This window comes from Dasypus novemcinctus, chromosome 8, assembly GCF_030445035.2.
Source record: "Dasypus novemcinctus isolate mDasNov1 chromosome 8, mDasNov1.1.hap2, whole genome shotgun sequence".
Classification (NCBI taxonomy): domain Eukaryota; kingdom Metazoa; phylum Chordata; class Mammalia; order Cingulata; family Dasypodidae; genus Dasypus; species Dasypus novemcinctus.
Window position 1 is genome coordinate 20,713,855 of NC_080680.1, and position 24,472 is coordinate 20,738,326.

The window sequence follows — 24,472 nt, forward strand, 5'->3', positions numbered from 1 at the left end:
GTACCCTGGTTAGGTGCTGAGATATTTATGACTTATATCTTCCTGGTGGATTGTCCATTTTACTAATTTATAATGGCCTTCTGTTTCTCTTATAAGTTTCTTGCATTTAAAGTCTGTTTTAGGAAGCAGATATGGCTCAAGTGACAGAGCTTCTACTTACCATATGGGAGGACCTGGGTTCGATCCCTGGGTCTTCTGGTGAAAAAGAAGAAGAGAAAACATGCCTGCGCAGTGAGCCAGTGCCCACACGAGTACCTGCGCGAGTGCCTGCATGGTGAGCCAGTGCCCCGCGCGAGCAAGTCACGCAGCAAGATGACGCATCAAAAGAGAGACAAGGGAGAGTCAAGGGGAGGTGCAGCAGAGACCAGGAACTGAGGTGGCACAATTGACAGGGAGCCTCTCTCCACATCAGAGGTCCCCAGGATTGAATACCGGTGAATCCTAGAGGAGAAAAAATGAGAAGAGAAGACAATACAGACAGCAAAAACAGCAGGGCAGGAGAAGGGGAAAGGGGGGAAATAAATAAAAAATAAATAAATAAATAATAAAGTCTGTTTTGTCTGTTATTAGTATAGCTACCTTGTTCTTTTTGGTTACTGTTTGCATGGAATATCTTTTTCCAACCTTTCACTTTCAGCTATCTTGTATCCCTGGATCTAAGGTGTCTCTTGTGGGCAGCATATGGATGATTCTTGGTTTTTTATCCATTCTCTCAGCCTGTATCTTTTGATTGGAGAGTTTAATCCACTCACATTCAGTGATATTACTGTAAATTCATTATTTACTTCCACCATTTTGTTCTTTGGTTTTCATATGTCATGTCTTATTTTTGATTTTTTACTCTTTTGGTTAACCTTTCCTTTATTCTTGCCTTCTACACTCTCCTCCAATCCCCTCTCGCCTGTTTTTTTTTGTTCCTTTGGGACTGTAAGGCTCCCTTTAATACTTCCTGCAAAGGTAAATTCTTTTTCATGAACTCTTTCAGTTTCTGTTTATTTGTGAATATTTTAAACTCACCTTTGTATTTGAAAGACAATTTTGCTGGATAAAGAATTCCTGGCTGGCAGTTTTCCTTGTAGTATCCTAATTATATCATACCACTGTAGTCTCGCTTCCATGGTTTCTGATGAGAAATCTGCACTGTCTTTTTTTTTTTTTTTTTTTTTTAATTTTCCCCTTCCTCCTTCCCCCTCACCGTCCTATGCGGTTTTTGCTGTCTGTATCCATTCACTGTGTGATCTTTTGTGTCTGTTTCTCTTTTTGGTCTTCTCATTTTTTCTCCTCTAGAATTCACCAGGATTCAATCCTGGGGACCTCTGATGTGGAGGTTCCCTGTCAGCTGCGCCACCTTGGTTCCTGGTTTCTGCTGCGCTTCATCTTAACTCTCCCCTTTGTGTCTCTTTTGTTGTGTCATCATCTTGCTGTGTGACTCACTTGCACAGGCACTGGCTTACTGTGTGGGCACTCTTGCCGTGTGGGCTCTCGGCTCACCATGCGGGCACTGGCTAACCATGCAGGCACTGGCTCACCACGTGGGCACTGGCTCACTGCGCAGACATAACTTTCTCTTCTTCTTTTTCACTGGGAGGCCTGAGGGATCGAACCCAGGTCCTCCCATATGGTAGGCAGAAGCTCTATCCCTTGAGCCACATTCGCTTTCCTTCACTGAGTCTTCCTAAGCGTCCCTTGTATGTGATGGTTTGCTTCTCCTTTGCTACTCTCAGAATTTCTTTTTATCTTTGACATTTGGAATCATATGTGTCTTAGAGTAGGTCTATCTGGATTTATTCTGATTGTTGTACACTGTGCTTTTTGGATATGCAAATTCTTTTCTTTCATGATAGTTGGGAAATTTTTAGCCATTATTTCCTCAAATGCTCTTTCTTTCTCTTTTCCCTTCTCTTCTCCTTCTGGAACTCCCATAACACATATATGTTGTGCTTCATGTTTTCACTCAGCTCCCTGAGCCCCTGCTCAATTTTTCCCATTCTTTTCTCTCTCTGTTCCCTCTCTTCAATTTAAGCTGTCCTGTCTTCTGCATCACTTCCTATTTCTTTTATCATTTCATGCCTGCTGTTGTATACTTCTGCTATGTTTTTGTCTCACCTATTGTGTCTTTCATCCCCATAAGCTCTGTTCTTTTTCTATTCAGGATTTCTCATTCTTTTTGTGCTTGCCCAGTGTCCTCTTAATGTCCTTTATTTCTTTAGCCATAATTGTCTTCAACTCATTAATTTGATTTATGAGATTTCTATGATTAGTTGTCTCAAATCCTGTGTCTCATCTGGGCCTTTGATATATTCCTTTGTTTTGGCAATATTTTCCATTTTCTTAAATGGCTTGTAATTTTTTGCTGATGTCTAGGCATCTGAATATGATGGTGAGTTTATGCTGATGCTCAATTTCTCTTTTGTAGGGATTTAGTAGCAGAAGGCTGTGTGTTACTGCCATTCTTTTATTCTTTCTTCATCCTGTTCTAGGTCTTTAGGATTGTCCCTGTTACTTGCTCAGATCTGGGCCATGGAGCCAGTAATCAATTACAGACCCACTTCCAAGGGCCTTGAGGAGAGAGGCTATAAAAGCCTGAAAAGAGCCTCTCTTTTGTGTTTACTTTTTAAAAATTTATTTCTCTCCCCCACCCCCACACCCCATTGTTTGTGCTTACTATCTGCTCATCTTTTAGGAGGCACCAGAAACTGAACCTGGGACCCTCATGTGGGAGGGAGATGCCCAATCGCTTGAGTCGCATCCACTCCCTGCTTGTTGTGTCTCTCGTTGTGTCTCCTCATCATGTCTCCCTGTTGCATCAGCTTACCATATCTGCTCGCCATGTCAGCCCATTGCATCAGCCCACTGTCTTGCTCATCTTCTTTAGAAGCCACCAGGTACCGAACACAGGACTTCCCATGTGGTGGACAGGTGCCCAAGCGCTTGAGCCACATCTGCTCTTGTATTTACTTTTAATTTCCTCACATGCACTCCCTGGTTGACCAGCAGATGGCGCTCTTCAGCAGGCCGCACATTTCAGAGCCTTTGTGTTTGCTGTAACGTGGACTGCACCGTGTTACAGAGGATCCCGCCTGGGGGCTAAGAGCTTCGTAATTCAAACTTTCTCAGAGACAGTTCCCCAACCTCTGCTGGCAGCCCCTCCCTTTTCCTGGATAGGAAATAATTCCACTCCCTCTGTGTCCTCAACAACTGGCCTGGTCAGTAGGGAAGGCAATGGAGAGGCTCGGATCTCTTTAGCCCCCTGCCGGCTCCCAGGGCAAACAATGACATGACCCACTGGCGGAAGGGCTCCTGGCACCCAGCAAACCAAATCTGTGAGCCAAAAGCCGAATCAGCCTTAGTCAGTCTCTCTCCTTTCTCCTGGGAGGTGGATCCCTGCGGCCATCTATGTCTGGAGCCGCTGTGCCGAGGTAGGGGGATTCACAGTTCTCTGCTCTTAGGGTGGGGAGGGGTGCTGCGGCTGCAGCTTCCACTCACAGTCTTCAGGTCAAAATTCTTTTCCTTTTCCCCTCTCTGCCAGGCAGTATCTTACCTTCCTCTGGTGTCCTCAACCCTAGAACTTTTTTCCAGTCCATGTATGTCTGTTCTCTAGCTATTTTTTCTGGGAAAGGAGAGAGTCCCATGTCTTTCTAATCTGCTAATATGTTCTTAAGCCCACTGGGTTGAAAGACTTAAGAAGACGATAACTGTACATCGTATGGGACAGTCATCCTTGAATTTAGGTGAAGTTTGAGCAGAGAGCTTTCATCTTACATTTTAGATACAGTGCAGGATTTGAAGGTTAGTTCTAATAGCCATGAATTCCCTCTGAAAATATTCCTAAAGGAGAGAAGCAAATTGAGAGACTAAAATGGCACTTTAGATGGGAAGGTATGAAATCAGGACACGGAGGGAAAGCTTTGTGACGCTCAAGCAATGTCTAGTGAGGATGGAGCGTGCTCCAGAGACTTCCTGGGCAGCCACGGCATTTTAGAGCCTTGCCAAAATCTGGCCCAAAGCCTTTCCTCCACTAGGACTTCTGTGATTCTCTGATAAGGGTCGAGACAGAAGTTTCAGAGCCATCCGAGAACTCTCCAAGGCTGCCCTCTTCCCTCCCATTTCTGAGGAATCCAAGGCTAAACACCACTTAGCTGTGTGCCATGCTTTCAACGCTCTGCTGGTGCAATTTTCCTTTATTTTTTGAAGTTCACATTTTCCATTTCCAGGCAAATCACAGATTAGACAAACTGCAAACTTGCCTGCTTTAAAACACTCAGAACTGCTGGATAAAATAGAGCAACCATGCCTTTAAATGTATAGCTGAGTTCATCAAAACAAACAAAAAGTAAAAGGCAGGGGCCAGAATCACAGGAAGCTGAAAAACAGCGTGTTAAAGCGAGAAGGACTGACGCTGAAATTGCCCTGATGGGAGTGAGGAGTGCTATAATCTAAGGGCCTGGCTTTTAACAGCCCTAGAGGATCTGGAGACCCTTTGTGGCAATGGAATTATTTTATATGTCAGGGGTGGTGGCAGTGAAATGAATCTACTCGGGATGAATGGCACAGAACTGTCCACACGCTTTACACCAATGTCAGTTTCCTGGCTTGACATTGTACATCGATGCAGCCACTGGGGGAAGCTAGGGGAATGGGTACTTGGGACTTTTACCATGCAGATAACTTCCTATGTTGAAATAAAATAAAAAGTTTAAAAAATTTAGGAAAGACTTTAATTTACTGTAGGTGATAGATTAGGGGTGCAGTACACTGCAGCATGCTCATGGATAAGTAGGTTACGTATGTAGATGTGAATGTGTATGTGCACATAAATATGCAAATGTGCACACCTGTGTATGCATGCTTATGTGTGTATCTATCTATAACTCTGTATTTCAAGTGAATGTGCCAACCGTGAGCCAAGTTGTACTAGGTGGTAGGTAAACAGGCACAAATAAGACAGCAGAGAAAATAGAATGATTAGAAGCAGTGAGTCCAGTAATTTCTTTTTCCCTTTTTTTTTTTAAGATTTATTTATTTATTTCTCTCCCCCCTCCCCACCCCAGTTGTCTGTTCTCTGTGTCTATTTGCTGCATCTTCTTCTTTGTCTGCTTCTGTTGTCCTCAGCGGCACGGGAATCTGTGTCTCTTTCTGTTGCGTCATCTTGCTGTGTCAGCTCTCCGTGTGTGTGGCGCCATTCCTGGGCAGGCTGCACTTTCTTTCGCGCTGGGCGGCTCTCCTTACGGGGTGCGCTCCTTGCGCGTGGGGCTCCCCTACATGGGGGACACCCCTGCGTGGCAGGGCACTCCTTGCGCGCATCAGCACTGCGCATGGGCCAGCTCCACACGGGTCAAGGAGGTCAAGGAGGCCTGGGGTTTGAACCGCGGACCTCCCATGTGGTAGACGGACGCCCTAACCACTGGACCAAGTCTGCTTCCCAGTAATTTCTAACTTAACCATCATACCCTGAGCACCATGACCTTTGGGTGAAGCGGGTTTGGAGCCCCAAGATTCTCGTATGTCGTACCCCTTGATCCCAGGCCGTGAAGCTGAGTTGACCTGGATTGTTTGATTTGAATGTCGCTGATCCGAGACTGCCCATTTGCCTTTCCTTCCATACTCCCCTCGCCTCTGCCATCCAAAATGATGTCAAGCCTGAGTTTGTTGAGAAGTTCTTCCTCCCTAGAAGATATCCAGGGTCAGTGAGAATCCCCGATGAATGCTGAGAGAAGAACCGAGCTCCCCGTGAAGGCATTTCATGCCCTTCCTGCCTGGCCCCACCCCAGGAAGCTCTTAAAAACGTAGAGCTACCCAGTTGTCCAGATTCGTAAGATTGTATCCACTTGCCTTCTAGAGCCTTGGGGAATGAGGAGGGAAGGAAACTTCAAGAGACATCAGGAAAAAATGGGTCACAATATCACATCTCCGTGGCTGCTCCGTGCCACCATTGTGAACGTCTGCTGTTCCTCGACAGCCCCACATTTTCCTTTCTCTGAATTCCCGCTCCTGTGGTCAGCAATGCTAGTGCCGCTGTGACGCAGAGAAGTGCCTCCTCAGGAAAATGTTTAGAGTTGCAAGCGGGGGACCTCAGGGCAGGCCAGGACGGCCTTCAGCGCAGAAGGGTTAGGAGCTGTAGGCAAGCTGCCGGGGTTGGACCGCAGCTCCCACACTATGTGATGCTGGGTGAGTTACTCGGTTGCTCAGGTCCGCCTTCTTCACCTGTATGGTAGAGACAGGGACGATGGCGGCCTCGGAGGGCGGTTGAGCACGTCGGATGAGACTCTGCACACAATCAGAGCTGAGGGAGCTCGGTTTATCGTTCTCCTGGTGAAAGCGCAGCTTACCGTTACTAAGAGGGCCTGTGGTTTTAGCAGCTTGGGGTGCTTTACTTGGCATAATGCACATGGATGTGTCCAGAAAAACAGGAAGAAGTCCAAGAATGGCCTTGGCCATGACTCAGCTAGAAATGGGCATTAACATGTCTGCTCGTTTCCCCTGGATGCATTGGCTGCTGCTTGAAATTCCTGGAGCTGCCTTTCCTTCCGGGGTTCAAGGAGACCCAGGCCCCCGGCAAAGGGTTCCTGCCAGAGAGGACAGTAACACACCATTTTCTCTCCTCTTCCGCAGACCACGGAGAGCGAGCCTTCCGAGAAGGACGCCCTACAGCCTGGCCGTGATATCGTGGCTGCTGGATACGCGCTCTACGGGAGCGCAACCCTGGTGGCCCTGTCCACGGGCCAAGGAGTGGATCTCTTCATGCTGGACCCAGTAGGTACCAAATATGGCGGGTCGGCACTTGGACCGCTGGGGCTCTCAGCGTTAATTCCAGTTCCCAATGGGGGGTGTGGTAATTTCCCGATCATTCATTCATATTTGCTTTCGGGGCCAGAGAGCCTGGTTTGGGGAGCCAGTGGCATCATCAAAAACATGGAGCACCTCCATCCACATGAGGCTGTGTGGGAGGTTCTCTAGAACCACTTGTATCGACCCAGCCCTTGTCCTTAAGGAGTTTATAATACAAGAATGCACGAACTCTCTTCAGTCTATGGGGACCTCGTGGTTTAAGAATCCCAGTGTTACATATTTTCAGACAGAGAAATGGATTATCTGGAGCAGCACCATCCAGTAGAACCTTGTGTGTTGATGGGTATGTTCTGTAATCTGGGCTGTCGGATAAGTTTTCACTAACTTCAAGTGACTACTGAACCCTTAGCCAGTGGGACTGAGAAACCGGGGCTTTAATTTTATTTCATTTGATCAGTTTATAAAGCCCCCTGGAACTCGTGGTTTCCCTATTGAACAGGTCTGGAGGATTTCCCCTGATATATATGGTCTTGCCAATGGGAGGAGTGACTGGTAGAGAATGGTTTTGTTACGTTCTGAATTATTCTCTGTGCTTTCTACAACATTTCATCTGGGGAGATGAAAAATATGATAACACAAGCTTGATTGAAGGAACAGATAATTGGATAAAGACACAGGAGTTTCTAAAAATAAGGGTGAGCCCCATGGTGGATGTATGTTAAAACCGTAGAGGAGAAATTTTGGAAAATATTTCTGATAGAATTTCTCTCTCTCTCTGCTGGATGCCTTATGCATTATTCATTAGCTGTTTTGCCAAAAAATAGCCAGAACTTGTTAGAGCTCAAATAATTTTGACCAAAGCCCATTTCAAAACTTCAATGTTCAATGACTCACAAGTAATTCTTAGGCATTTTTATTTCACTTTGAATTTGCAAATGTTTATTGAGCAACAAGCCAAGACATCACGCCAGGGTGGTGGAGATCCAGGACTGATGAAAATAGACAACTATTCTTGCCTTGTGGACTTTGCATGCTAGCACATGTTTGAGGAGGGAGAGGGTTTGAACATTTCAAAATAGAACAGAATTAAACTAAAGTTTACAGTATGGAAAACTTAGTAAGTTTTCAAATATAAACTTTTTGCACATGACCCTATGAGATCATAACCCATCCCTCTGTCAGTTTGCAGATGTCCTAATTTTCCCTTATTTTTAAAGAAGCAGGCAAAAAAAAACCCTGAGAAACTCTATAGTTTGCAAATATTACCCTCAAACAGTAGAATGCTCTTTCTAAAACTGTTCTGGAATAATAGCTAAGAGTTTTGTAGTGCTTTTTAAGTTGGAGGTAGGTACCTGTTCTAAGTGATTTACATACATATATTAATGGGTTGACCTCACCTCAGCCTTTTGAAGTAGGGCCTAGTATTAGCCCCATATTCAGATGAGGAGACTGAGGCACAGAGAGGATGAGTTGCCTAGGAACAGGCTAGTAAATGGTGGAGCTAGGCAGTCTTGTCTTTTACTACTCAGACCACATTGTGAGTAAAGTGCTCTTGAGTGCAAGCAAAATATTTCCCAGAATGTTCCAAAGTGGTTCTAAAGGCAAGGTGGAGGTACCTGTAGCTCAGGGGTCCAACTCAAGGATTCTACAGAGCCCATGCTTTTGACCTTCAGTCATGACAGGAGAGCCAACCTGGGCAAAGGGAGGCAGCAAGACTTTGCCCATGCATAGGAACCATAGAGAAATCTCTTTTCCTCTCTTTTTATTAGCCTGAAGACACTTTGGATCACACCATCTTATGAAAGAAGGAAGTTGAACAAAGACCCAATGTGTAAACTTTAGGGTCTGTTTGAACTATTGACTTCAACTGGAAATAGCGTCTTGCTGTTGTCACAGATAGAAATATGAGGGAGGGAGGCCAGCTGGTTTCTCAGGGGACAGAGTTCCCTGGTAGGGTCAAACCGCCCCTGCCTGATCCTCAGGTTTGTGGGGCTGGCAGTTTGGTTTTGTCAGAGCGCACATTTTGTTCTGGCATAAAAGGGAACGCCTCTGTTAACCGAACTCTCAACTGTGGTCCACAAAGTCAGTGTATTTGTTTACAAAAGGGAGATATTGTTTCCAGGTCCTGATTTTCCTGCTAATAACTTGGAGAGAGATCCAGCCAGCCTTTAAAAGTGATCCCTGCAGCCAGCTCCTCACCTGAACAGGGACTGATCTCACCAGCTCGCAGGGGTAAGGACACCCCAGGGGTGGTCTGCAGCTATTGAAACACTGTGGACACTATGAGGCTGTCTATAGCAAGACGGGCCACAATTTTATTAGTAACCCTAAGGATTCCGTCAGTTTTTAACAACTGTCTATGCTGAGCGAACACAGTTTCTGATTGAAGAGATTTCCTCTTTTCCCCAGGTAAGAGTTGCTGGGATAACAGGAACTTTTAATGGTTTCCAAGACCGAATCATTAAGATAAATAAAATAATGGGACCACATATTAGTGGTCAAGCTGCATCCCCCATGTTTACAAACAAATCCCATCCAGGTAATGTCTTCCTCTCATTGTTGATGGCCAAAATCTTCCTGATAGCATTAGGGATTAAGTGGGGTTGAGAATTTGGGAGACAAGCACAACTAGGTTCCTTATAAATGAGCTATGTAGCTGCAGAGCAACTGGGATTCACCAGTGCACGTTGCCAAGGTGAGCCCTCTTTCCTTAGAATTATCTACCTCCTATTATCTTGCTGCTGGGAATTCCTGCATAGACACTACACTGTTACTGTTCATTATACAACCCATGAAACCACCACCGGACAGGCTGCGGAATGACCATGTCAAACCCCTGAGTCATCGTCTCATGCCCTCTGCCTGTGCTGGAGGGCACTGTTGGCGTCTGTTTCTTGGCATCGCTCTTCTTCCTGATGGCTGTCTTCCATTTTCTAGGCTCTTGGTGAATTTGTCCTGGTAGAAAAAGATGTCAAGATTAAGAAGAAAGGCAAGATTTACAGCCTCAATGAAGGCTATGCCAAGTATTTTGACTCTGCCACCACTGAATACGTGCAGAGAAAGAAATTTCCTGAGGTAAGTGAGGAAAGTCTACAGCGGCAGCAGGAAGAAGCTGCCTCGGTGGGCTCCTCTTTGGGCGCTGGCGTTGGGGGCCTGCTGGAAGAGGTTGTGCCGCTGAATATGGCTCTGGTTGGCGTGAGACCGACGGCCTCTGCCTTTTTTCAAAAGCTGTCAATATCTTTTGTAGCTGATATTTGCCTAATAGAGGTAATATTCCCCAGCTGAGTTTTTTCTGGGAGAAAGTGTTTATGAAGAAGACAGGGACCATCTTTTCAAAAGTCATTGAACTTTCTGAAGTCATTTGTTGCCTAAACGACTACCTGTAAATTCTTTGTGTCACTCAGTTACATTTGCTTTATTTTTTAAAAAATTGCATTAGAGAAGTTGAGAAGTTGTAGATTTACAGAAGAATCAAGTAGAAAATACAGAGTATCCCCCCCACTTACATAGTTTTCCCTATTAACATTTTGCATTACTGTGGTACCTTTGTTACAGTTGATTGGACAGTGTTATTATAATTATACTATTAATTAGGGTCCATAGTTTACATTAAGGTTCACTGTTTGTGTCATAGTCCTATTTTTTAAAAATTTTATGCTAGTAACATATTTACAACCTAAAATTTCCCCCTTTAACCACAGTCAAATGTATAATTCATTAGTGTAAATTGTATTCAAAATGTGCAACCATCACTACCACCCATTACCAAAACACTTTCATCACCTCAAAAGGAAACTCAGTACCCACTGAGTATTAACTCCTCATTCCTTCCCCTTCCCCCAGTCCTTGGTAAACTGTATTCTAGTTTATTTCATATCAGTAAGATTGTACAATATTTGTCCTTTTGTTTCTGGTTTATTTTGTTCAACACAATGTCTTCAGGTTTCATCCATGTTTGTCGCAGGAATCAGAACTTCATTCAATTTTATGACTGAATAATATCCCATGTATGGATACACTATATTTTATTTATCCATTTGCCTGTTGATGGACACTTGGGTTGCTTCCATCCTTTGGCAAATGAGAATGATGCCGCTATGAACATCAGAGTATAAATATCTGTTCAAGTCCCCGCTTGTATTCTTTCCGGTATATACCTAAAAGTGGGAATGATGGGTCATATGGTAATTGTATGCTTAACTTTCTGCAGAACTGCCAGACTTTTCCCCACAGCAGCTGCACCATTTTACACTCTCACCGACAGTGAACAAGTATTCCTGTTGCTCGCATCCTCTCCAACACTTATTTTCATTTTTTAACAGTAGCCATTCTAGTGGGTGTGAAACATTGTCTTCTGTGGTTTTGATTTGCGTTTCCCTAATAGCTAATGATATTGAGCATCTTTTCATGTCCTTATTGACCATTCCTATATATTCTTTGTTTTTCAAATGAGCAAAGGACTTTAATAGACATCTCTCCGGAGAAGGCACACAAATGGCCAATGGACACATGAAAAGATGCTCAACATCACCAACCAACAGGGAAATTCAAATCAAAATCACAATGAGATAATGTTTCACACCCACTGGAATGGCTACTCTTTTTAAAACAGAAAATAAATGTTGGCGAGGATGTAGAGAAACTGGAACTCTAGTGTGTTTTTGGTGTGAATGTCAAATGGTGCAGCCACCATGGAAAGTAATATGGCAGTTCCTCAAAAACTAACATATAGAGCTACCATTGGACCCAGCAAACCCACATCTACATATACACCCAGAAGAGAGTGAAAACAGGGCCACGGATACTTGCACACCCATGTTTACAGCAGCATCACTCACGAAACAACCCAAGTGTCCATCAACAACAAGTGGATCAACAAAATGTGGTACATACGCACAATGGAACATTATTCGGTCACAAGAAAAACTGAAGTTATGAGACCTGCTGCAACATGGAAGAACTCTGAAAACATTATGCTTAATGAAACAAGCTAGACACATAAGACAAAAACTGTATAATATCACTTATAAGAGATTATTGGAAATAGGAAATTCACAGAGGCAGAAAGTAAGTTAGAGGTTAGCAGGGGAGGGAGAGAAGAAGGTGGAGTGTTTGAAAAAGCTTTTTAAGTTTAAGGGTTAAAAAAAGCCACTGTGTGACCGTTTGCTCTGTAAGGAAGCTGACAGTCCCCACACTGTGGAGATGGGCAAGTCTGTGAACGTGTGTTCTGTAGGGTAGCCTGCAACTGGGACCTTGGGTAAAGGTTTTAATGAATTTCCCAGGAGAAGCTAGCTGGCTGAAGTAGAAGGAAACTTCTTCCGACAAATGACATCATACTTCTCCTTTTAAGGCCTTCAACTAGCTAGATGAGACTTCTTTCATTGGTGATAGTAATCTCCTCACTTGATTACAGATGTAGTCAGCCATATATGCAATTGACTTCTTGATGATTCACCTCCATTAAATATTCTCACAGTGACAATCTGGCTAGTACTTGCTTGACCAAATAACTGCACACTATCACCTACCCAAGTTGGTGCATGAACTTTACCGTCACAATTGGGTTTCCTCTTCTTCCTTTTAAACATAAACTATGAACTATTTAAGTTGCAAACCACTGGGGAACCAAGTATTTGCATCTGTTACATTTGCAGAAGCTGAACGCGACAAAGAATGAGCACACACAGCAAGCTGCTAATATATCTCCTTTTAAGAACTGACCTAACACTGGGTTTCTCTGACAGGAGAAGGGGACGAGGCAAGGGCACAAGGTGGCCCCTGGTTGTCCTGAGACCCCCTTGGTACTGTGGCTGAGTAGAACACAGTGATTTCAAAGGCAATGAGAACAGTGTTCTCCAGGACAGTAAGCCAGAATTTCTGGTTTAACCATTCTCTCACATAGGTATACAAGCCTATTCAAATATCACTAGAAAAGAACCTGTGTGTTCTGCCAACTGCTAGAAATTTTGCATAGAATTAGAATGGAACAGTGTCTTTGACTGTTCAGGTAATTTTATGCGAAAGGATATGGTTAATTCCTTGGTGTTCAGGACCTACTCCTGAAGACACTGTTAAAACAAAATAAAAAATAAACTCCGTAAAGAGAAAATCCACATTCTAAACATTTTATCTGGACAAAAGGATCATTTAACTATGAAGCTCAAAAACACAAGAAAACTGGAACAATGACAACAATAAAAATTATTTCCTTGAATATAGTCAACTAGAAAGGCAAGACATTTTGCTACACAAAACATAATTTTCTCACTATTCCAAAGAAATCCAATAAATAATTTTATGGCAAAAGGGCCCAGATCAGAATAGTAAGTAAAAGCTTGACCCCTGACACCTGGGGAACACAAGTCACAGCTCCCTCGCAGCCACACTGGTTGTGCCATCCATCCAAGGTCAGCACCACGCAAAGCTTGGTCTGTAGTTTTGTCTTTTGCAAATGTGAGCGGCTGGCATTTCTGTGTTGTTTTACGGAACAGTTCCAACTGGTAAAGCCCGGGCAATGAGTCAAGCCAGAGAGTACAGCACGAGAAGTAGATTCCCACCAAGCTCTTGTCCTCTGACCAGTGCACTAGTTTGAATGCTGAAGTCCGGCTTCAGGCTGACAGTTCTTCAGCAGGGCCTCCCCTCGCCCTTGCTTTTTCTTCTGTGCCCGGCAGGCAGGGAAGAGCCCGGGAGGGCTCTCGCCATAGCAGTACTTGGCTAGGGATCCCTGCAGGTGTTCTTGCACTGCGTGCTGAGACGAGGTCCTGCCTGTAGCCAAATGCAGTTCCAAGTGATCTTCCCCTGCCGTGAAGAGATTCTGGAAAGCCACGGCTGCGCAGACGAGGAAGTGCTCCAGGAGAAGGTGCTTGCTGGGCTGCAGGCAGCAGGAGACGCAGTACTCACAGGCGCCGTAGCAGCTGTTGGACGAGCAGCCATCGCAGCAGTATTACTTTGTGCTAGGGCCGTGCTCATGACAGCAGCCTTTCACCCGCAGCTCCTTCCTTTCACAGCGTATCCGAGTTCATCGGTGACGAGGGGCTTCCCTTGAATGGAGGTATGGCTCTCATTGCCTGGTTGACTGCCGTTGCCCAGGTTCAACTGCACTTTCCGTGCAGCTTAAGACCAGATCGTGGTCTTGAACCTGCAGAAGATTTGGCTCTCTCACTGCCCTCTCCTCTTCTTCTGTAGAGGCTGGTGCCACACCACGGCCGCCAGGTTCACCATCCCAGTGTGAAGCAGGGTAGGCCTGGGGCCCGGGCAGCACGGCCCCCAAACCTCGGGAGCCCCCAAACCTAGCAACCCGGGCACACCCCGTGACCCGTGGGTCCGCCAGCACCCAGCCTCGTATGTCTTCTTTGAGCAGTGTTCATTCAAGTCTTCTGCCAATTTTAAAATCAGGTTGTTTTCTTTTTTGTTATTGAGTTTTAAGAGTTCTTTATATATTCTGGATATTGAACCTTTACCAGACATGAGGTTTCCAAATATTTTCCCCCGTTCTGTAGATTGTCTTTTCACTTTTACGATGAGGTCCTTTGGTGCACAAAAGGTTTTAATTTTGATTAAGTTCCTCTATCTATTACTTCTTTTGTTGCTTGTGCTTTTGGTGTAAAGTCTAAGAAAACTCTGTCTAACACGAGGTCCTGAAGAGCTCCCTTTAGGATTGCTCGTAGAGTGGGCAGGTCTAGTGGTGACGAGCTCCCTCAGCTTTTGTTTATCTGGGAATGTCTTCATCTCTCCCTCGTTTGAAAAACAGTCTCACTGGATATAAAATGCTTTGTTGGCAACTGTTTTCTTTCAGCACTTTAAATTTTTTTATCCCACTGCCTTCTTGCCTCCATTGTTTCTGATGAGAAATGAGCACTTAATGTTAGTGGAAATCCTTTGTACATAACATGTTCCTTTTGCAGCTTTGGAACGCTCTCCTTTTCCTTTGGCATTTGATGGTTTGACTACTATGTGTCTAAGCATTGTTCTCTTTGAGTTTATCCTCTTTGGGATTTGTTTGGCTTCTTAAATGTGCATATTCATGTTTTTTGATAAATTTCTCATTCTGGGGCTTCCATAATTTGTATATTTATACTCTTGATTGGGTCCCACAACTCTCTTGGGCTCTGTTCACTTTTTTCATTCTTTTTTTCTTTCTGCTCTTTAGTCGGAATCATTTCAATGGTCTTGTCTTTGAGTTCACTAATTCTGCTGGCTCTAATCTGCTTAGGGAATTTTTCATTTCAGTTATTGTGGTGTTCAATTCAGGTATTTTTCTTTGGCACCTTTTAAAAATTTCTGTCTCTTTATTGAGATTCTCATATTGTTCATGCATTATTTTCCTGATATTCTTTAGTTCTTTCTCCATGGTTTCTTTTATCTCCTTGAACATATTGAAAATGTTTTTTTTCCTAAGTCTTTTCCCAGTATGTTCAAAGTCTTGTCTTCTTCACTGATAGTTTCTGGATTTTCCTTGGTTCCTTTTGATGGACCATCATATCCTGTTTCTTTGTCTTGTAATATTTCATTGCACACTGTACATTTTAATATTTTGAAGTATTAACTCTGGGATTTAGTCCCTGAGCTATATGATCCTTAAGTTTATATTCAGCTAGTGATATGACAGAGATTTCCTTGACTGCCAGAAGCTAACAAAAAAGAAACCAACCAACAGAAAAAACACCTTTCATGGTCTTTGCAAATTGGCTCTTCAAACTTCAGAGTTTAGCCCTCCTATCAAGAAGATCAACCTGGGAGAAATGTGAAGTGCAGAGTTCTCTCTGTCTTGTCCTGTACTTGTGCTTGCTAAGGGTCTTAGAATTCCCCCATTTACAGGTATTTGAATGTCCCCTCTACTCCCTGCCAATAGACTTTCTCCCCATCCCTGGTGCTCTGTTGTATGACTTGAAGCAGGTAATTCTTTGCTCCAGGCTGCTTTGACTTAATTGTTTCTTACACTGCTTTAGCTGGCCCCAAGCTGCTTCTGCCCCCAGAGAAAGTTCTAGGAGGGTAAGCAAACCCAAGATGAATTTCCTGGTTCAGGCTTTCAGGCTGCCACCTGACAGATTGGCACTGACATACAGGTGCCTCGGTATGCACGAGGGGTTACTCTGCCTCCAGAACAGGGTTGGGAGCCCACAGTCTGCAGGCTGGCTCACACCGCACCAGGGAGGGTGTGGGGGCCGGGCCGGCAAGGGCACCGTGAGCTCCTTGTACCAGTTTTAAAGCTGTCTTTTCTTGTTTCAGCACGCGCACAGTTACTGCAACCCTTTAACTGTTTTCTGCAGGTGCTCTGCCAATTTTTGTAGTTGTTCAAAGACACTGTGGGGAAACTTCACCCTGAAGTGTCTTATGTGAACCTCTTGCGCCTACATTTGACTTTATTTTATTTTTTTTTAAAGATTTATTTATTTATTTAAATTTCCCCCCCTCCCGCGGTTGTCTGTTTTCTGTGCCTTTTGCTGCGTCTTGTTTCTTTGTCCGCTTCTGTTGTCGTCAGCGGCCCGGAAGTGTGGGCGGCGCCATTCCTGGGCAGGCTGCACTTTCCTTCGCGCTGTGCGGCTCTCCTTACGGTCGCACTCCTTGCGTGTGGGGCTCCCCTACGCGGGGGACACCCCTGCGTGGCAGGGCACTCCTTGCGCGCATCAGCACTGTGCATGGGCCAGCTGCACACGGGTCAAGGAGGCCCGGGGTTTGAACCACGGACCTCCCATGTGGTAGACGGACGCCCTACCCATTGGGCCAAGTCCGCCGCCTACATTTGACTTTAAATAGAATAATTATATTTGAACTTCCCATTCGCATCCTTAATATCAGGGCCTTAGGTTTAAGCCAAGTTTCAGGAAGCTCTTTGGCTTTCAACATGATCACTGCATTCTGGATTTTAGGTAGCTATTACTATAGCCCAAACAGTCATTAAGGACATCCACCATACAAAGAGAAGTTTTAAGACAGGCATGGGAATAGAGCCAAAGAATTTCCAGATCAAGTAAGTAAAACTTGGCCTAAGTTGTAAGTGGAGTGAAAGCTTGCTTGTAGTGGACTCCTCAGTTACCAAGTTCTGGGAGATGTATTAAAAGAGGGCCTTTTCCATTTGGTGGAAAAGCAATGGTATGGTATGTCTGGCCTTGCCAACCCTGGTTCACCTTGGAAATCCTTCATGGGACCTGGTAGCACTCAGTCAACAGGATGCTGCCTCAACTGGAATATTCAGGGAGCTTTCTTTTTTCTTTACTTTTCCTTTTTTCCTTTTCTTTCTTTCTTTTCCCTCCCTCCCTTCCTTCCTTCTAGCTAAATTCTCATAAATGCAGTTTCCTGTACCTCTCCTTTGTAGGGTATTATTTTGTCAATCATACACAACTCCATCAGATATTTTGATCTTAGAAAAAAATAGGATTTGACTTGTGACATTGATAAAATCAAAGTTATTTACAGGTGCATGGTCTCAGAGGTGGTTCCAGTTCTAGGCTAAAAAGTGGCTTCTCTAGAAATTATAAAGGAAGATATTTTATTTCACCACTTAAAAATTTTAAATTCCTGTATAAAAAAATACAATAAGTAATTTTGAGACAAGTTGCAAACTAAGAAAAAGTACTGACCACACATATGACAGATAACTGGTTAATATACTTACTGCTTGAGGACCCCTTACAAATCAATAAGCAAAGGATAAATAACTAGCTAGAAAACCAGGCAAAGGACATGATAATGCAAATCATGGGAGAAACATAAATATCCAGTAAGCAAATGAAAAGAAGCTAATAGCATTGAAAGAAATGCAAATTAAAGTATCATTGCAATATCTTTTGCACATATGAAATTGGTTAAGATGTAAAAGATGAATAGGGGGTAGGGGGTGGGTATATGGAAACCTCATATTTTTTAATGTAACATTTTTTGTGACCTATGTATCTTTAAAAAAAAAAAGACAATAAAAAATACTTACTACAAAGCCACAGAAATCAAAACAGCATGGTCCTGGCACAAGGATAGATAGACAGAACAACGGAATCAGCTGTGGGAATCCCTTATAATTTTTTGTGTAATCTAAGTATATTTTTTAAAAAAAGTATATTTAAAAAATAAAAATAAATAATAAAATGGGAAACTAAATAAATAAGTAAAAGATGAGTAGTGCTCAGTGGTGTGAGAGAATAAGCACTCTCATGTTTTGTTAGAGAATATATCAGTGCCACAACCTTTCTGGAGGGCAATCTGGCAATCTGATTTTAAATATTAAATATTCATATCCTTTGATTCCGCAGTTTATCTTAAATTCCTCCCAGTCACTTCTCCTAAGGAACTAATAGGTCAAATAAATAATGGTAAATGTGAAAGGATATGTTATGTTGCTGTAACTTTGTTTATAGCAGCAACAATAAAAGCAACAATTTAAGTATCCATTAATAAGGGACTAGTTAATAAATTACGGGACATCTTTACGATGAAACATTGTGCTATGCTTGCATTGAAAAGGTAAATTTGATATTTACATATTGACAGTGAACTATGTCCAGAAAATATTAAGTGAAAGCAATCAGTTACAGAATCAAATATAAACTATAATCTCATATATGAAAATACATGTATGCATTTATACACACACAAATATATGTAGTGTGTGTATATGCATAAAATGTCTTTGGAGATTTGTGCCATCCTGTTAATAGTGTTTCCTGGCAATTGAGATTAATGTTCTTTACTTCTTTCTGTATGGTGTGAATGTGTGTGTGTCAGGATCATGGGTTATTAAGAAAACAAATGGATCATTCCATTATGAAAAAGAAATCCCCTCTCCGTCTTTATATGGTCCTCTTCTTTGATTTCCTATGCCACTGATTCTCTGTGGCTTGGAAACCAGGGCAGACCCTCCGGGATCAGTGTTACCGAGAGATTTTTTCCAGCTGTGCACACATTGCCTCTTCCCCAGCAGCAAGAGTAAGAGGAAATTTAGGTTCTAGTCTTTACCATTAACTGGTTGGGTGACAATGGGCAAGTGACTCACCTCTCTGTAAAATGAGGACCCCTAAATAATTTTGAAGATCCTTACCAATTTCATTTTAATTTTATCTCCTCCCAAATAAAACTCTACTCTTTAAAAAAAAATTTTTTTCCCTCATCTTCTTTCTCACAGCTCAACCTACATATTTTGGCTAAGGCTAGACAAAGGACACTAAAAATCTAAAAGGAATTCTTTGCAAGATGACCAAACAGAGAAAATGTATAAAGGTAACATACAGAATTTGTCAAGAGATGTCCATTAAGCCAATGTTTTCCAAACTTTTTGACTGTGACTGTTAATAAGAATTGTATTGTGCATCTAATTCAGAACATTCCCACATACGTATACACACACACATACATAAAACTAAAGCAAAAATTATACTCCTTTACCACTCTATGGTACTTTAATATTTTTTACTGTATCTATTCTGCTCCACTCCACTCCATTCCATTCCAATCCTTCCATTCTGTTTCATTTTGTTCATTCCATTCCAAAAAAAAACTGGCCCTGACCCATTAAGTTGATTTTGTGATCCATCAATGAATTTCATCCACAGTTAAAAAAAAAAAATGCTACATTAGGCAGCTTCTGAGCCATGCCTCTAGCTCTTAAAATTAGTCCACACATTCAAAATGAGGACATGTAGAGAGATTGAGAGGTAAAGAATTTTCTTGTTTATTTGTCTATTTTTTGTTGATTATTATTATTGAAATAATTTAAAAATGCTCTAATAAAGCATGAATGCACAACTATGTGGTAATACCAAATACCATTGATTGTACACTTCAGATGAATTATATTCTTTTTAAATATGTGTCAATAAAATTGATTTGTTAAAAAAGGTGAGGACAGTGAAATAAAATAAAGTGGGAGAAAATTGTTTGCATTAGCTACAGATGAAGTTAACTTTAGTCTGAGTAAGCCCATATTAGGGCTCAGATATTATTGTAACCAGTGTGCTGAACAAGTAAGACTTAAGCAACATAACCCAAAACAGGCTATTTTCATTTCCTCCTCATTCTTGAAAATTTTTTTAGTGCTATAGTCTCTCTTCTGCCCTTAGATGAAAATTTAGGGAGTCCCCATGTCTTTCCTGGGGACTCTTTAGATAAAAAAATGTAAGACAGAGTTCAATAAAGTAATCAATATTTCAATATTTATTCAAAGATAAAACTCTTCTTCACCACCACCATTCCCCTTTTAAAACATTTTGGGGTAAAATATACACAAAATTTGCACAGAATTTACATTTGTCACCATTTTGAGTGTACAATTCAGTGGCATTAAGTACATTCACAATTTTGTGTGATCAGCACCACTAGCTGTATTTATAACACATCATGCCAAACAGAACTCTTTGCCCATTAAGCAATAACTCTCCATTCTCCTTTCCCCCGATCCCTGGTAACCTCTATTCTATTTTCTGTCTCTATGAATTTGCTGTTCTAGATACGTCGTCGTATAAGAAGAACTATATACTATTTATCCTTTTAGTGTCTGGCTTGCTTCACTTAGCATAATGTTTTCAAGGTTGATCCATGTTGTAGCATGTATGAGAACTGCATTCCCTTTTATGGCTGAATAATATTCCATTGTAGGTATATACTATATTTTGTTTATCCATTAAACTGCTGATGAACACTTGGATTGCTTCCACTTTTGGTGTACAAGTATCTGTTTGACTCCCCATTTTCAGTTCTTTTGGGTATATGCCTAGGAGTGGGAATTGCCAGGTCATATGGTAATTCCACGGTTTACTTTTTGAGGAACTGCCTCTCCCCGCCCCCCCTCCGCTTTTTAAAAAATAAGTATTCTAAATAACAAAGTCAGACAATTCCTCAGGATAAAATAAGACTCCAGAATTTTCCAGTTGTTTTTTAACATGAAATCCTAGATTTAATGTAATTCTGTCCTTTACGTAAGAGGAATTGTTTTGTCTGTAGGGGTTTTGGTTTTGCTGGCTTGCTTTTAACATAAAATCCCTTACAATTCCATAAATTGAGGACCAGGGATTAGTCGGACCTGGCCCCCAAAGCCTTGTTTACTGATAACCTGTCGGGAAACTAGGTGAATGCTTGATAATTTCCAAAGAAAATTCTAGGGAGTCCTGGGAGGAATTCTCTTTTCTTTTTTTTTTTTTTTCTTTTTGAAAAAAAATTTTTTTCTTTAATTCCAGGGCAACTTTTTAAAAAGCAAATGTATAGAGATATGTACAGTCCTTCTCAAGTGTACCCTCAGGAGTATTCTTACTGATGCAAAAGCAATCATTATTTTGGCTGGAGGGCTGCAAGGTCTTGGGAATGTCCAGTTCTTATCCCGAAAAGACAAACAGATTCAGTGAAAGCCCAGAAACACATTGTTGGGTCTGAAGAACTCCACCTGTCAGTACAGAAAGGGTTTGTTGTTCCTGATTTCACTTTCTAATTTAAAACATATTTTATTAGTGTAGTTATCTATTTGAAAACCTGAAGGTGAGCACACTTAGAGTCAGTATGACCAGGGAGACCTACGAGCCGAGGACCAGGATTTGAAATGGGGGGCCGGATTACGGCCGGGTCCCCAGCAACCCCCAGGTGCCCTCGCCTGCATCTCCACAGGCAAAAGCTCTGCTTTCAAGCTGCTCTATCACTGCGGGATTTTTCTCACACCCCATTTTGTAGTCTTGAGAATACTTTTAAATCGATCAGGATGTTTAATGATAAGAATTAGAACATTTGATTAAAGGTGCATAACTAATAATATCTAATAAACTCCACTTTCTGTTAATATAAATGAGGGGAAAAAAACACGAACCCTCAACAGAGAAGCAGGTGGGGTGGCGGTGAGGACGGTCCTGCCTCCGGGAAGCAGTTTGGGGTTGAGCAGCTGATGACCAGAAGGTCAAGGTGGGGGAAGGAGAGGTCAGGGATGTCGACTCTGAATTCATGTCCTGCTTCTGCTCCTTGAACTCATAGTTCACCTCAGCGTGGTCCAATGGCAGCTTCTGAAATGAGAGAAAAATGCCTTCGCTCTGTTCCGTCCAATACACTAGCCGCAAGTCACTGTCCAGTACAGCAGCTGCTGAGGACTCGAAATGTGGAGAGTGCACCTGAGGGACAAAAGTTTTACTTTTTCTTAATTTAAATGAACTTAAAGAGCCACACCTGGCTAGCGGTTCCCATTTTGAATAGGGTAGATCTAGAAGGAAGAATATAAGGGCTGACGGGCCCTGGCCATGGTAATTGCTGACCCAAGGCTGTCACCTTGTCTATGCCCTTCCTGCTAAATAGAGGCAGCAGGGCTGAGGTCCCCAGTGCAGGTGCGCGGGGCGGGCGCTGAGTCACAGTAAATGTTCATTAGTTCACCTAGAGTCGCGAGCTTGTGCTCAGAACGACAAGGCGCTTGACGGGAGAGGAATATATTCCCCGGTCAGTGGCCATTCTCACCACAGAACTGAGAGGTAACTTTGTTAGCAGGGGGAATAAAGCACTTTGGAAACAAAAGAGGAAAAGAAAAATGAGAGCGGAGAAGCCAGGTCACTCGGCGGTCACTCTGCCTCTGTTCAAATCCTGATTCTGCTAGCTTTGTCATCTCTACGCTTGCATTTCCTTATCTATAATAATAGCTTCTAATTCAAAGGATTAAATGTTTAAAATCCATGAAAAATACTTAGTACAATGCTCAGTGTTTTTTTATCTATCACTAGGACTATACAAAAAAAAAACCAGATGTTCAGCAAGATGAAGTGTTTGGGGAAATAGGAAGAGTGAAGTCATTCAGTCTGCTGCACGGCTCCTTGAGTAATTGTGAGCTCCGAGCAGACCTAGTGCTTAGCAGCCAGTTAAGTTCGTCTGTTTCTGTGGGAGCGGGTTCAGTGTCTGGGACACGCGCTTGCTTTGCAGGTGCTGTTTGTGTTGGTTGCAGTAAGAGGCACAGAAGGCGGGGACTGAGGTCTCTAGAGTCTGTGTCAGAATGTTTTGAAGGCGAGTGGAAAGCCAAGGCTGAAGGCGCAGCCCCTCCCCAGACTGGGAAGGCAGAGAGCCGAGGAGGCAGCGCCTCTGAAAGAGACCCGGGTGGGTGGGCTTCTGGAGGAGAGGAGAGATCAGCACCAGGGCTGGAGGTCGTCTCTGACGGGGTGTGTGTGTGTGTGAGAGAGAGAGAGAGAAAAGGAGGCAAAGAGAGAAGGAGGCAGGGAGAGAGGGGGGAGGAAGGAGGGAGAGAGAGGGAGAGGGAGAGAGCAAGGGAGGAAAAGAGGGAAAGAGAGTGGGAGGGGGGAGAGAGAAAGGAAGGGAGCGAGAGAGGGAGAGGGGGAGGGGGAGAGAGGGGGAGGGAGTTAGACCTGACAGAGAAGAACACAAAAATGGTCCTTTAGCTCCTATTTACAGAAAAACATTACAGATTTACACATAGCACATTGAAATGGAGAGGAAGAGTGATCCTATGGAGCTTTATAGTGTGCAATGGAGTAAATTAAGATGAGTCATAGACCACCATTTGTTACTGAAACAATCCAAATTTTCACCAGGCGGTGAATGGAGAAAGTATTTGTGGTACATACCTAAGAGGGAATAAAAATAAATATTCTATCAATCCATGCAACAACATGGATCAATCTCAAAAGTATTGTACCAAGTGAAAAAAAAAAAAAACCAAAACAGATGCAAAAGGCAGCACAGGAAAGAAAAAAAGGCAGTGCTGGGGAGTGGATGTGGCTCGAGTGGTTGAGCGCCTGCTTCTCACATGGGAGGTCCTGGGTTGGGTCTCCAGTGCCTCCTAAAAACAACAACAACAAAAAATAACAAGCGAAAAAGCCAACCCAGGCGAGAGGATGTGGCTCAGTGGTTGAGCGCCGGCTTCCCATGTACAAGGTCCTGGGTTCATTCCCCAGTCCTGGTGCCAAAAGAAAAAAAAAAGGCCAGTGCACTGTATGATTTCATTATTTGGCATTCTGGAAAAGGAAAAACTATCAGGATAAATATCCAATCAATGATTACAAAGGTCCAGAAGGGGGGTGGCCAGGAGGTGGACTCCAAAGAGCCACAAGCCAACTGTGAGGTAATGAAAAAGCTCTATTTCTTGGTAGTGGTGGTAGTTACATGAATGTATACACTTGTCAAAACTTGTCGAAACGTGTAACTAAAAAGGGTACATTTTATTTTGTGTAAATCATACTTCACTAAACTCAGCTTTACAAATGCCTTTACGACATTTAAAAGGCTTTTCCTGTAATCGCAGCCATCTGAGGACCACTGACTCTGTTTCTCCCTTATGGTATTCAATGTCCTGGCTGGGAATTCTCCTGTCGATGAGAAACTAACCCGGGCCGCTGTACGTAGATGAACTGTTCTATACTCTGTGTTAGGTGTGTGTGTTTGTTGTTCGGTTCCAAGGGACAGAAACCAACTTCGAAGTCCCTTCGGCGAAACAGGACCTCGAGGCAGAGGACACTGTGCGCCCGAGACCCGGCGGGCAGGGTGGGCCGAGCAGGGGCTGCGGGAGGGTGGCGGCTCCTCCCTCTTCCTTCTCCTTCCAGGACTGCTCGTCTGGTGTCTCGGCCCCTTCGCCCCATCTTGGCTCCTCTGCCGACCAGCTCTCGCTGCTTCTCAAAGCAGATCGCCAGTCCTGGTGGCCGTGAAGTGGCCCCCGGGTTCCCAGGGTCACTCCATGTCCACTCCAGCACACGGTCAAGCCACAAGGCAGGAATTGCTATTTCAGTTC

General features: G+C 43.2%; 1 protein-coding gene and 1 pseudogene across 2 annotated transcripts in view; one reads left to right on the top strand and one right to left on the bottom strand.

The window, feature by feature from the left end:
- FBP2 (fructose-bisphosphatase 2) overlaps nt 1-24,472 on the top strand; it is a 72,436-nt gene that overhangs the window by 18,335 nt on the left and 29,629 nt on the right. For both annotated transcript variants that reach the window (XM_058301562.1, XM_004470931.5), the window contains exons 4-5: nt 6,613-6,753; nt 9,727-9,864. In XM_058301562.1, coding sequence (XP_058157545.1) covers nt 6,613-6,753; nt 9,727-9,864 — 279 coding nt within the window. The remainder of the gene's footprint in view (nt 1-6,612; nt 6,754-9,726; nt 9,865-24,472) is intronic.
- Nucleotides 12,954-17,211, bottom strand: LOC139439431 (SREBP regulating gene protein pseudogene; annotated as a pseudogene).